At 33.5% G+C, this 14,615-nt stretch overlaps 1 protein-coding gene across 3 annotated transcripts in view; it reads left to right on the top strand.

The window, feature by feature from the left end:
- Positions 1-14,615, top strand: part of LOC123679572 (protein takeout-like) — a 42,940-nt gene extending 28,325 nt beyond the window's left edge. The window contains exons 1-6 of one of the 3 annotated variants that reach the window (XM_045616975.1): positions 3,290-3,474; positions 7,858-7,950; positions 8,858-8,993; positions 10,601-10,734; positions 11,178-11,327; positions 13,836-14,615. In XM_045616975.1, the coding sequence (XP_045472931.1) occupies positions 3,450-3,474; positions 7,858-7,950; positions 8,858-8,993; positions 10,601-10,734; positions 11,178-11,327; positions 13,836-14,011 (714 nt within the window). In that variant the 5' untranslated portion in view covers positions 3,290-3,449 and the 3' untranslated portion in view covers positions 14,012-14,615. Of the gene's footprint in view, positions 1-3,289; positions 3,475-5,796; positions 5,908-7,857; positions 7,951-8,857; positions 8,994-10,600; positions 10,735-11,177; positions 11,328-13,835 lie in introns of those variants that run through there. The other 2 variants (XM_045616958.1, XM_045616956.1) reach the window with 2 other exon arrangements.

Genomic DNA, 14,615 nt, shown 5'->3' with positions numbered 1-14,615 from the left:
TAAAAAACCTTTTTGAACCATTTGCAAAAGGCTGGTCTCAAGAAGAAGCTAGATGTATGGGTACCACACGAATTACTGCAAAAAACCTCTTGGACCGAATTTCCATTTGCGAATCGCTGCTGAAACGCAATAAAATAACCCCATTGTGGAAACGGTTGGTGGCTGGTGATGAAATGTGAATGACTTACGACAACGTCAAGTGAAAACGGTCCTAGTAAAAAAGCGGTGAGCTGTCGGAAACGGTCAGGAAGGTTTTGCTGTGTATTTGGTGGGATTGGCAGGGAATTATCTACATAAGCTGCTCCCCTAAGGCACAAATATTGACTCGGATCTGTACTGTCAACATTTAGACCTTCTGAAGGAAGCAATTGCCCAGAAGCAACCACCAGGAGAGGAATTGTGTTCCTTGGGGACAACGTAAGGCCACACACATCAATAGTGACTCGCCAGAAGTTCTTATGCATCCACCTTATAATCCGGACCTGGCACCAAGGGATTATCATATCTTGCTGTCCATGGCGAACAATTTTGCTGGTGAAAAATTCGTTTTAACAGAGGCTTGTGAAATTCGACTGTCTCAATTTTTCGCCAATATCGACTAGGGCTTCTATGAGGGAGGCATACACAAACCTTCAAAAAAGCAACAAGTTATAGAACAAAACGGCGCATATTGGAAAGGAAACGGATCATTCTAACTGTGGTAATTAAATCTTGATTTTTATGCAAAAATAATGATTTTTTTCTACACCTCATACTTTCTTGTGCCCGAGTTTTCTCATGAAATACATCTACATATATTCATGAAATTGTTTGAACTTGTTTTTGTACTACAAATATTTTGGAAACTGAATATGATATGATTTACTAAAATACATCTTTCTATAAAAAAACACGTGTCTTGATAGGCACCAACAAAAAATTCCGCTATTTTGCTAATCGATATCAGCCGTGACTTTCTATGGCCCCCCCCTCAGACATCGCCTGGATCCGCCCCTGATTTAGATACCTAGGAACTTCGTGCAGTTCTTTGATGCAATAATAGAATCTGAATGTCGAATTACAAGGGTACTATCATTATTCGAAATCGAGAAGTAAACGCATTCAGTCTTGTTCACATTTATCATGATAGCATTAACATAGCACCATTCAACGAAGCAATGAACCAATAAATCGCACAACCCCTGTAGCTCCTCCAAAGTATCCGCAGTAACGGCTAATGAAAAATCATCAGCAAACAAGATTGCTCTTAGTATCTTCATCAGATCTGGACAAGTTTTAGACTTACTAATAAACAATCTCAACAAATTCTCAGGCAGATCGTTGATAAATATCAAAAACAAGAGCGGTCCCAAGACAGAGCCCTGAGGCACACCTTACTTCAAATTATGTTTACTGGATGAAGAATCTTGAACTCTGACGGATGCAACTCTGCCCTCAAGATAACTTCGAATCCAGTCATGAAATACTCCCCTAAATCCAAGATTGTAACATTTGTCTAATATGAATTGAAAGGAGATACTATCAAATGCTTTAGAAAGATCAAAAAATAATCCGGCAACATATGAGCCATTATCGAGGCAGTCGTATACAAATTCAACAAATTCCAAAACTCCAGTTTGAGTTGAGCGACCTGATCTGAAACCGTGCTGCGCAGAGGTAAGCAGTTGAAACTTATCAAGGAATTTCATCATTCTATTGAACACTAATCGTTCAAATAGTTTAGAAAGACAACTGAGAACAGAAATAGGTCTATAATTACTAATATCATATACATCACCTTTTTTATGAACTGGAATAATAGTGGCCTTTTTGAGGAGATCAGGAAAAACTCCTGTGGTAACCGACATGTTAACCAAATAGGCAAAATGTCGACTGATATCAGGACCTATCAACTTCAAGATTCGCGCAGAAACAAAATCAACACCTGAGTCATTCTTAAGAGATTTCAATACGTCAGCTACCTCATGATCCATAACTGGATGAAAGAAAAAGTTATTATTCAGCATACATGAAGTAGTACATGAAGTGGACAATGAATGACGATGATTGAACATGATTTTGTAATATGTTTATGTAATATTGTTTATAATTTATGGAATTATTATAGTAACGGTTGAGGCTTATCTCCGCAACCGTTGTAAAATGGTTGGCAAACATCTCAGCTACAGTTTTGGCCTCATCGAACAAGACACCTTCAACAACAAGCTCTATGGTTCTTTGATCATTGCTTTTTCGTCCGGTCACAGTATTGACCAGATTCCACACTTTTCTATTTTTATTAGTAGATTTATCAATAAGATTACGGTGGAAATCTAATTTAGCATTTCTTAACAGATTATTATAAGAATGTTTGGCTGTTTTATACAAATGATAGGTAGATTCACTTGATATTTGCCTTGCAGGTCTCACCTCTTCCATTCGCAGCATGTACCCCATCTACCTTTTTCCCAATAATCCTCCAATGACTCTATTTCCAATGTTTTCCTAACATCCTCGTTCTTCCATATATCCAATCTTGTTAAGCCATTTACACTTCGCAGAAACTTCATCTTCATTGCTTGTAATTTGCTTCTGCTCCTTTGTGTGGTAACCAATGTTTCACATCCATAAGTAAGTACTGTTCTGAATTTACTTTCATAAACTGTCATTTGGTTTTTTCTTTAATTTCGTTTTTCCTCAAAAATTTTCTGTTGAGAGCAAAAAACAATTCTTTTTTTTTCTATTCTTTTTTGTAATACATTCATTTATTTCAATCCATACTTTATCAATGTCTCGTTCCAAATATCCACATTCCTCTTTTTTCGACCCTATCATTAAAACCTGAGTTTTCTTGAAATGCTTCCGCTCTCCTCATCTTTCTGTGTCCCACTATCAGAGTTCTCATTTTGTTTTTAGTTTCCTTAATGATCTCATCCAGAAATAAGATCGAAAGTGCCGGGCTCAAAACTCCACCTTCTTTTTATTCTTCTTTGCTCTGGAAACATTCTGAGTCATATTCTTGTATACTGGTTGTTCTGTGATTCCTATCTTCTTCAATATTTCCCACATTTTTTCTCTCTTAGCTCTATCAAAAGTCTTCATGTGGTCTATAAAAACAGAATACGGTGTTTCACCAGTTTTCCTCAATTTCTACTCATATAAGTAATGTAATAAATTATATTCGAGATTGAATAATTGAAAGTATTGTTCGAATTTCGAACATTACTCCAAAGAATGAAGTCCAACAGATTTAAATTGTCGCGTCATGGTGACAGGTGTATTTTTATCGAATGACAAATTAAGTCAGTTAGTCCTGAGTTGAGTTGATATGTAATTTTACAAGTTGTCATACGGTACTTGTTGTGCATGGTCGGGAACTGATTATTTTGTATTATGAGTTGTTATTGAATTCCTAGTATTGTGTTTTCGCCTTGGTAGGTATAGAGCTGGTCAAGATTCAAAGTCTATTGATGGGTTTCTTCCTGATTCTTGAAGGTGACTTTATTGACTCATAACGTCAAAATGATAAAAAGTGCGTTTTTTTTAAATGGAATGACCTGGATAATTTATTAGAAGATGTATGGATTCCTAATTAAAAGCAAGTTTTCATCACAATGACATTACTAAGATACTTACATTTGTTTTAGATATCCATGAAATGTCATAAACGTGTGCACTGTGATAATTTGACTATCGGCATTGGTCAAATTATCATAATTTAAAAGTTTATCATTTTATTGGGAAAGGAAAATACTTCACAGGTGCATAGGTGGCACCAAGGAGCTTATGGAGATACCCCATTTATTGGGTCATGCTGTCTTCGTAGCCGAGATACAGGGTGTTTTATGAATTTTGCCCGTTTCTTTCTGAGGCCATATTAAACGAACCACCCGGTATATTTTATTCATATTTGGCAAATATATTCCTAATTGAGAGCCCAAACGTATCATGCAATAACCGCCTTGAAAATCCAGGTTCGGGTTAACAAAAAATTATGAATCGTTTGAATCCTCGAAACCACACCCTGTACATCGGAATTTTGAAAATCTGTTTGAATATTCGGAAACACCACTAAGAACTAAACTGAGACGTGTACTACAAATTTTCGCGCAGACAGTTTTACTGCACAAATTTTCAACGTAAATGTGAAGTTTTTGAGAACTTGGATACCTGAAAGTGGTTTGAAGTGACTTTTAACAATGAATTATCAAAAATATTGAATCCATAATTATTTTAACATTACTTTGTAATTCATTTTCTCATTGATTTTCCAGAACCGTCTTGGTGCCACCTATGCACCTGTGAAGTATTTCCGTTTTCCAATGAAACACCCTGTATATTTCATTTTCTTTCAATACATCTCATTTCTTATTGTAATTGCAAATTTCTTTTTCCTGTAATTGGGTTGAAAACCTATTGGAGGCTTATTATTACTATTATTATTAGATATTATTATATATATTATTATAATGAGATATGCACGTCATTTCATTCAAAAAAAAACGCACTTTTCATAATTTCAATATGTCTCCTTGAAACCTGCTATTTCTAACATCCCTGTATGATTTGGGACGTATTTTATTACACGTGAATGATACACAGGCTGTTGGTATTCCATTACCAAAATTTCAGCTTTCTAGGATTCTAAATACCGAAGTGATGAATGTTTAATTAAAGCTATGTTTCGCACAAAAAAAAATAAATCAATTAATTACTCGTACCGCTAGAGATACTTAATTATTCAGGAGGCTACGGCAAACCAAAAAAAAGTTATCTTTTACAGGGTATTCTATTTGAAATATCAATAATCTGCAGAGCTGAAAATATTTTAGATCGATAGAGCAGTGGTTCCTACCCAAAAAACAAATTTTCAATAAAATGGTAACTATCCTCCGTAAAAGTCTAGGTTACCATCGACCATAGCCCACCCTGTATACTTATTTCTGTACTCATTGAGAATAACAAAGTGAGTGTTTTACTCTCACATTGAAATATTTTTCTCTGGAAACTATTCGAGATCGGAAATGTCTGATATTTTTCTATCAATATTATCTATCTACGTTGAAAAGGAAACTTTTGAAACCTCAATTTTCCAATCCTATTTTATAATATTCTCGCCATTCAACATGTTCAACGAATGTTTTCATCACCGGTTCATACCATTTTTACCGAATCACACTGTATATGCTCATTAATATTATAAACATCAATTTTTTTCAATTTGGAACAGTACAGGAGACGGGTTGAAAAACTTTTTGAATGAGAACTGGAAAGTAATACTAGTTCAATTTGGTCCAGTGATGTCTGAAATTTATGATTTCATTGCAAAAAAGTATTGAAGAAATTATATGACAGAATAACAGTTGAAGAAATATTTCTTGGAATGGTAGTGTGAATGTGTTTTCATTAATTCCTTGTATTTTATATGATAATTGACCGCAAATGAAGCATCAACAAATATTGAATTCAGTTTTAATTAATCAAAGCAGATATAAAGAGAACCATTAGAAAATAAAAAAAAAACATTAACATGTCCGTAAAAACATTATACAGAATGGTTTTGATGGTACATATCAACTAAGCTTGAATCAGCCATAATTAATGGGTGTTCTCGAAAATAATGTAACAAATTTTGATAGGTACCAGGTAGTCATCAATTACGATAGCTCTATGTCATTTTTTTTTAACGAATATCCTCCTTGCGTATGAATATAATTGTATGTAAAATTTATAAAAACATGTTATGCTAACAACTTTTGCAAAAAAATATATTTAAATTGTTATTCTATTTACCTACTAAAGCAGCTTACACAGGGGCCCAAATCATTATATTAGAAATTGTATCAGTGCGAAGATCACTTGCTCAGAAAATGAAGTTGTTTGTGTTGTTGGTTTTCCTTATATCTGAAGTTCACAACTTACATTTGCGTAAGTGACGTATTATACTTTAAAATTGGCCAATGTATCACAAATTATCAGATGCTTTCCCATCTTACCATGAGCGAAAATCAATTACTTCAACAAATTTTTCTTATATCCCTTAGTTACTTTTTCATCAATGTCAGTGAAAGTGTTTGAAAGATGCAAGAAACATTAAAAATTACACCCCATATATCGCTAGTGATCAGTATTAGTGATAGCATTCATTTGTTATTTCCATTAGTACCTTCTATCTGCCATCAGTTTGTGGATTTCATTTTGAACTCCAGTTTGTAGTCGAATATTTCATTTTTTATGATTAAATCAAATCATGAACCATTTCCAATTTTCACTAATAACTGAAAAAAAGGGCTCTGTTGAGGAAGAATGAAAGAAAACGAAAATAAAATGTCCGATTAGGTATCATTATGGAGGCCACTGTAGGACAAGAACAATAGTTACTGTCGTCATTGAATCCTAGAATGTAATTCGAAAACCTCCAGCCGTTTGGCAAAAATTGATAAATCAAAAAATTTTTTTTAAACTTCTTATTGGGAAACCCTTCACTATTTTGCACGTATAGGACCAGAAAAGAAGTGATAAAAGTTACGTGAAAATAATTTAATGACAAAATAGGAATTACGTCATTTGCTCCGCTTAAATTTGATATACTCGTCCTTAATCCAACATAATTAAAATAGTTCTCCAACAAAATAGTTCTTGTTCTTGAATTCTTCATTTCTGTATAAGAATCGACAGAATTCTGCTCATTAAAAGTTTCACTGAACTCATGTATGAATGAATAACCTGAATAACCCCAAGATTTTTTCACATAGTTGATTCGAAGAATTCAAAAAAAAATCTGTGGTTGATTTGTGAGTTTCCGCTCGTAAATAACGGCGGAGAAATGTTTAAAGGTGTAAACAATTTTTTTCAATGATTCGAAATTTAAATATACTAAAGGACGAGAATAATGTATTTTGTAGCGAGTAAAATAGTGTACCTAACTATATTTACTCAATCGAAGTAAGAATTTTCAGTTACATTTATTTTTTTATTGGGACAACAGAAACTCAAATGTCAACATATTCTAATTTACAGTTTTACAGGCTGGTCCAGATTTTAGATATATAACTTTGGCGTTGGATAGAGCAACATTTTTCATGAAATAAGTCCCTATATACATATATCCCAACATGCTACGTCATTGGCTGATTTTGGCAGGAGATTATTTATTACCGCCTTCGAAACACTTTATTATCCAGAATTCAATACCTTAAAATTGAAACAATGAATGAAAAATTACTAGAGTTATCAGTAAATAACTGTTTTTTCTTCAAACTTTAACACCCTATATCTCTAAATCAAAGCATGTTATGTTATATATTTACATAAACTTTTTTTTGTGAAAAAATTTGTTCTATCTGACGCCAATGTTTTTTGATTCAAATCTGGACTTCAGTATTCATGGTATTTTGGCAATTATTTACATTGAAATAATGATATTTTGCCTGAAAATAATTAAGAGATTATATATTGGCATGACAGACAATTTTTAATTCCGGAAAAAGTACCTCCTCGAGTGGAAATCGAACCCGCAAACCTCCGAATCACTAGACCAGTGCGCTCACCAATAATCTACCGGGAAAGCTGAAACTTCCTCGGTAACCTATTGAGCCTTTTGAATTTGATGATCCAGAAATATCCAAGTGTACAGGTTGTGATGTCGACTGAAATGAGGGCAAAAATGGTACTTTGAAAACCTTCAGCAATAAACAAAAGCATAAGCTGAAATACAGTCAAAATGCATACGATACGAGGTGTTACAGAATGATTATTCCATATCAAGGGTAGAGAGTTAGCATTTTTTTATCAAATTCGAATTTAAAAACTCCACAATCTATATTGCTGTTGGAAGGACACAGATTTTAAATAAAAATTGATCCACTTCTTTCACAGCTGAATATATCAAGGGATGCCCTCTTGATGCACCAAATTTCAAAGAATGTGCCATTCAAAATGGAAATGAAGCTCTACTTCAACTTGTAAAAGGTAAATTATTAATTTCCTGATAATGTTTCAATTTTATGAAATTTTAATGATGTTGTTTATATTTTTATTACTCCTCAATTGATCTTCAGTTAGATTCTGTCAAAAATTTAGCATTGTAGATGTAGACATTTATTACATCAGCTCAAAAATAAAATATGGTGTGACAAAAGTGATTGAAAATATTTCAAGTATAGAATCAGTAGAACAAAATATTATGAAGATTTATACCAAATCACCTAAATAAGCCTTTTCTCTTAGCTATTTGTGCCCCGTCAGGGATTATCCTGATGGTAATTAACCCCAGACTTCCAAAACATAAAATTTCAGAATTCTCGCTAATATACTGAGAAAGATAATTGATGTGTATCTAACCTAGTTTTTTTTTATTATCCCCCAAGAAAAAGCTATTTAAGAATTTATATTTCTTTTGAAAATTAATTGCTGACATGCTGACATCTGCAACAATCATATAAGTTACTTTAATGAATCAGTGAAAAATATTTTTGATTGAAAGAACATATTGAGGGATCAACCATCCGCAAAGAATACTTGTGGATCAACCCCTAACCACTTTTCAGTATTTAAACAATTAGCGTACCCTCAAAACTTTATCGAAAAACATGAATCTTTTCTTACTTCAATAATTTTTGTAATCAGCTTAAATTTCGAAAATTCTGAATGATTTCAACGACCTGCAGTGAGCTTTTTGATTTCAGCTGAACAGATGTCGCCTTCAGCTACTCTGTACCCAAAACAGCTTACAACGTTACTATACACATTGCTTTTTCCGGGCAATTATTCCCTGTATCCAAATAAACTAAATGATTTTGCTCTCCTTATACAGTTTATTATTTGTTTTTTTTTAGCGTTTATAACTGAAACAAGCTAATTTTTCTCTTCATTTTAGGTGACGCATCATATAAAATTCCATCATTTCTTCCGTTCAGATTGCCCTTTGTTGCTGTTAATTTCAATGGCCTCACTATGAATTTAACGAACGCCAGTTTTTCTGGTACTGAGAACCTGAAATTGCAAGACTTTACGTAAGATCATTTTATATTCATTAGAAAGTTACGTTCTTCTCCTTTCTTCCTTTCCTTTCTCTGAAGGTCGAAGTTCGATTCTCGGACAGGGTACGAAATTTTCAGATTACAGGAATCCTGTAACCATTTGATTTTGAATGGGAAACTTGGAATTATTGTGTCTGAAATAAGGCTGGGACTTTTTCGCCTTTTTGTATTCGAATATTCATCCATAAATTTATTCGATTATTCGAATAATTCATTCAAGCAAATATTCATGCTTGATTATTCATGAGTAGTAATGAATATTCAACTATTCGTGGATTATTCAGTGATTATTCAATGATTATTCAGTGATTATTCAATGACTATTCAGTGATTATTCAATGAATATTCAGTCAATATTCAGTGATTAAACTCATGTTTTAATGAACCAATAAAATCCGAGAGTTTTGATGAGTGAATATACCCTTTGCGACGTGGTATAATCGTTTTGGTGTTTTGCCTCTCGCCATATACGCTCTATTAGTGTGACATCACACACCGCCATTTTTGGTTCTCCTGTCAGTGTTCGGAATCCAAACAAATAAATTGTCTTTCAAATTAGTACGGTCTCGTTGAAGGAATTGGCTTATTTTCATAAATAAGTGTATTTGAGGAACGATTTCAGTATTAATTGATAGACAGAAGGAACGAGGTAACTTTGAATCCTGTATCATTCCCCAGATTTTGTAAAAAGCCGTGTTTATTAGTTGAACCTCAAGTTCGAACTTACGGCATTAATCTCGTTCTTTCTGTCTATCAATTAATAGTAAAATCGTTCCTCAAATAATCTTATTCATCAAAATAAGCCAATTTCTTCAACGACAACGTACTAATTTGAATGACAATTTGTTTGTTTGGATTCCGAACACTGACAGGAGTTTATTTATAATTTTAATTCAATTGTATCTATCAATTTCAATATTATGTAATTTTCAGTAACTTTAATATTAATAAAACGATTTGTCCGTAGTGAATCACAAAACCTTGTTTTAATCATTCCTGAATAGTTAGTCAAGTGATCATTCAAACTTTCATTCGTAACTTCATAAATATCCAACTACTCACTGAATAGAAAACTATTCACTGAATAATCAGTGAATTCTTAACTATTCACTGATTATTCATGAATAGAAAAGTAGTAATTGATTATTCAACTATTCAGTGAATACTCGACCATTCACTGATTATTCATGAATAGAAAAGTAGTCATTGATTATTCAACTATTCAGTGAATATTCATGATTATTCGAATAATGCAGAATGCAATTATTCGAATAATTATTCAATGATTATTAGAATATTCAAATCATTCAATCATGATTCCCAGCCCTAGTCTGAAATAACGCTGGGTCATAGTAGCAAAGCCTATGAACAACCTGAAGGGTAGATGACGTGCCTAAATATAAAAATATTCAAGTTCTATGCAAACTTAGCGACCAAAAAATTTGATCCTTCGATGAATCCCTGACACTTTCACGGTAAAATGTATACCAAAGAAAAATTATTGAGCCTTCCAAGCACTTATTTCATCATATTTTTAGAACTCAATCATACCGAAAGATCAATTCAATCGTGCTTTTCAGATTCGATCCAGTCAAAAAAACTACCTCTATGGCTTTCACAGGATCAATGATTAGCTACCAATTCAATTATAAGGCCAAAGGACGTATTGTGGCCTTTCCAATTGAAGGACAAGGATATGGATCAATAAAACTATGTAAGAAATTTGAAATTTCTAACGCGAAGTCAGGAGCTTTTGAGTGCTACTTCATTCATACGCCAATGGTGCTATTGAGGAACACAGAACTGCATATAGAAAGGTATACAGTGTATAACCATAAACTGACGGATCCGAAGGATTTTCCACATTTTAAAGTCGGAAAATCGAGGTGTTAAATTTTCGTTGGACTATCTTGTATTTACAACAGTTGTTTCCCGAAATCTATCAAATTTGATTCACGAAAAAATGTTCCATAAATTTTGTTCAATAGTTATTTCTTCACGTTTTATACCTCCCCATATTGGACTACTTAATCATTCGTTGCACTGTACTGAAGTAGACCAATGAAATTATGGACTTGCAATTCATTAGTCTAGAGTTCGGTACTTTTCAATAATTATTTCTTCCATTTATCCATCTCACTCATTAATTATTCGCAGATAACGCAACATACCTATACTCCCATAACTTTGAAGTGAAGACTAAGAATAAAAAGCATTATATGGTCATTGTTAAGAACAATATAACACTTGAACCTGAAACTGTCCAAGTGAGCTTTGACGGTCTTTTCAACGGTAACAAGCTACTAGGTGAGTATGATTGATTATCCTTGGATATTCAAAAAAACTTTCAAAACAGATTTGAACAAAAATCTAAGAATATAAGTTCATAAAAAGTCTCAGGACTGACTCTTAGATTATACCGCCATAGAACTAATTTCTTCTCGTTAATAGCTTCAAATAGCTAAACATAGAATAGAATTGAGTGTGGATAGAGAGATCAAATAACGCTACATTTGTTATTGTTCGGGTAAGGGATACAAACGAGTTACAAGTATTGATAAAACACTATTTCTTTATGGGAAAAATACAGTGCAAGTTAAGCAATAGCGTAATAAGTGTTATTCAGACTCTGTTCCATTGACTACAGAAGTTCAAAGGTGGTATGCTGACTTCAAACGTGGTCGTTGAACCACCGACAATGCTGAACTCTGTGATCACCCGAATTCGACAGTTGTTTTACAAAGCATTTAAAGATCTACGAAATTGTTTTAGCGGTGAAGTTCAAGATATCAGAAGGCACTGTAATCACTATTTGGGTTGAACATGTGATTTTTGGGATTTATTCAAAACGTAAGGCCCACTGTCACTGTCGTATTTTTCAGTTGAATAAATTTGTTCTATCTAATCAAATACTATCAGGCCCAATAATTTTAATTTTGACAAAGTGTCAGTTCAGTTCAGTCAATTGTATTCTTAAGTTACATGGTAAAGCCATATGTTTCGCCATTTTTATTGAGTCAATGCCGAGATTGCTGGTGGTTTGGCTATCCAGCCATCTCTGCCCATGACACACCCTCTCATATTATTGTAGAGAGGTACATCTCTGGTCCTATTTTTGTATGAGGACTGAAATTTCATTCCCTACGCCTCTACTTTCATTTCTCCGATTTCCTACTTTTGTCTAAATGGGAGAATTTCCTCCCTACTGCATGTCACTTTTTTCTTCTAGTTGGTTCTTTGAAACATATTTTCTCTTATCTGTCATTCTTATTTTAATCTGTAGTATCTTTCCAAATTCCTTATTATCATGCTCTTTCAGCGTCTCTATAGTCTTCTTTCCTCAATATTTTCAATTGTCAATTCTTCTCCGATTTGTTGGTTGGTTATATACCATAAGGCGCCAACCGCTGTTCTGATTACTGTAATTCAGAGCTGTGCCAAAGCATCGTGCTTAGTTCTTTCGAAAGCACTTGGAGCCTTTTTATGCTCCCGAGCACTTTTTAAAAGCAGTGCTTAGTGCTTAGTAATCGACGCACTTTGCCAAAAGGCTTAGTGCCTAGTAATCGAAGCACTTTGCCAAAAGCCTTAGTGCTTAGTAATCCCAAAAGTACTTGCGAGCACTTTTTCGGATTACTAAGCACTAAGCCTTTTCGGATTTTTGACGTAACACGAATATGCGCCGACGCCTTGGTAACCTATGATCGTAAAACATAATCTGATTAGTCTTTGATCGTTAATGAAAATTCAATACAGTTAAACATTTAGTGCATAGTTGACCAACATATCAGATTAGTTTTATAATGTACCGGGTTTTTCACCATAAATTGACCCCCCCTTTAACTTTGTTACACGAAGAGGTACAAAAAAATGTTTTTTACGAAAGTTCCACGAAATCGACTAGTGTTTTTTAAAATGATTTCACAAAACGAAATATATATAGAGTGGGCAACATATTGATAGCAACTCCATTTTTTCAAATGGAACACCCTGTATATTTTTCTATATTTGACTAGCTCTTTTTCCCTGATTTCTTATATATAACATATGTTTGGCTTATCTCTCTCATTCGGAGTACCACAGAGTTTCAAATTTTAAGAACCACCTGGCATAAGTAATCAATGTGGAAGGCTGCGATAACTCAAAATGGCCATTTTTTGAGTTATCTCGTTGGCAACGATATGACATACGTTTTTCACTATAAATTGGAATTGGATCATTTGGATGCAACTCCATATATTCTCTCCTTGTAGCTTTATTATTTTTATTGGTCTCCACATAAAGCGAAAATATTTCAAATTTTTCCGCTTCTGAGTAGTGCATCTTCGGTGAATAGTTTTACATATTCAATGACAAACGTATGTTATATATCATTGCCAACGAGATAACTCAAAAAAGGGCGTTCTGATTATCGCAGCCTCCCAATTGAGATTACTTAGCTTGCCAGGTGGTTCTTAAAGTTTGAGACTCTGTGGTACTCAGAATAAGAGAGATAGGCCTAACATATGTTATATATTCGAAATCAGGGGTAAAAGAGCTAGTCAAATATAGAAAAATATACAGGGTGTTCCATTTGAAAAAATGAAGTTGCTATCAATATGTTGCCCATTCTGTATATATTTCGTTTTGTGAAATCATTTTAAAAAACACTAGTTGATTTCGTGAAACTTTTGTAAGAAACATTTTTTTGTACCTCTCCTAGCAACAAAGTTAAAGGGGGGGGTCAAATTATGGTGAAAAACCCGGTACCTTGAAACTTACGTCCTATATTTAATTTAATTTCTTTATTTCAACATTTAACGACATAATATATTTCAGGAGACAACTTAAACAAATTTTTGAATGAAAATTGGAGAGAAATCATGGCAGAGTTCCGTCCAATTATTTCTGACATGAATGGTTTGATTGCCAACCACATGGTTAAGAGAATTTATGAAAAGATACCACTGGAGGAAATATACCCTGGCATTGCTTTTGATGATAAAAGTCGTTAAAGAAATTTGTATTGTATTTCAATAGGAATATTTTGTTATGTATTATTTCGATGCGATTCTTTGACTGTATTATAACGAGCTTTCATTAAAATTCCTGTTCAAGTGTGCTGTGGAGAAATTAGAGTTGATTTTCAGTGAGTGTGAGTAGCGCTTAGTTTGTACCATAATCTTCCCAGATTCGAAGTATGTAAACAAATGTTAGTGATATGGTACAAGCTAAGCGCTACTTTGTCACAGAAAATCAACTCGAATTTCTCCACAGCACTCTTGACCACGAATTTAAATGAACGTTCATCATAAATACGATGCTTTGACTTCATTCTTATAGAATTCAATATAATAATATTTACCATGTACCTGTACAATTGGAAACCTGAGTACATAATATCTTCTCAGGTCCAATATTATCGTAAGATCAGTAAATGTCAAAAAAGATATTTTTGAAAAAGGGTTTTCCAAAATGGGAAAAATGCAAACATACAGTGTGAATTCAAGAGACCAAACAAATCAGTGCCTTGGACTGGAATGAGTCTAACCACAAATTAAGGTTTTCTGAGTTAAGTCAGTACAATACATTGTGAAAAATATATATTTTTACTACTTA

The sequence above is a fragment of the Harmonia axyridis genome, chromosome 1 (assembly GCF_914767665.1).
Source record: "Harmonia axyridis chromosome 1, icHarAxyr1.1, whole genome shotgun sequence".
Taxonomy (NCBI): domain Eukaryota; kingdom Metazoa; phylum Arthropoda; class Insecta; order Coleoptera; family Coccinellidae; genus Harmonia; species Harmonia axyridis.
This window is presented reverse-complemented; position numbering and strand designations above follow the sequence as displayed.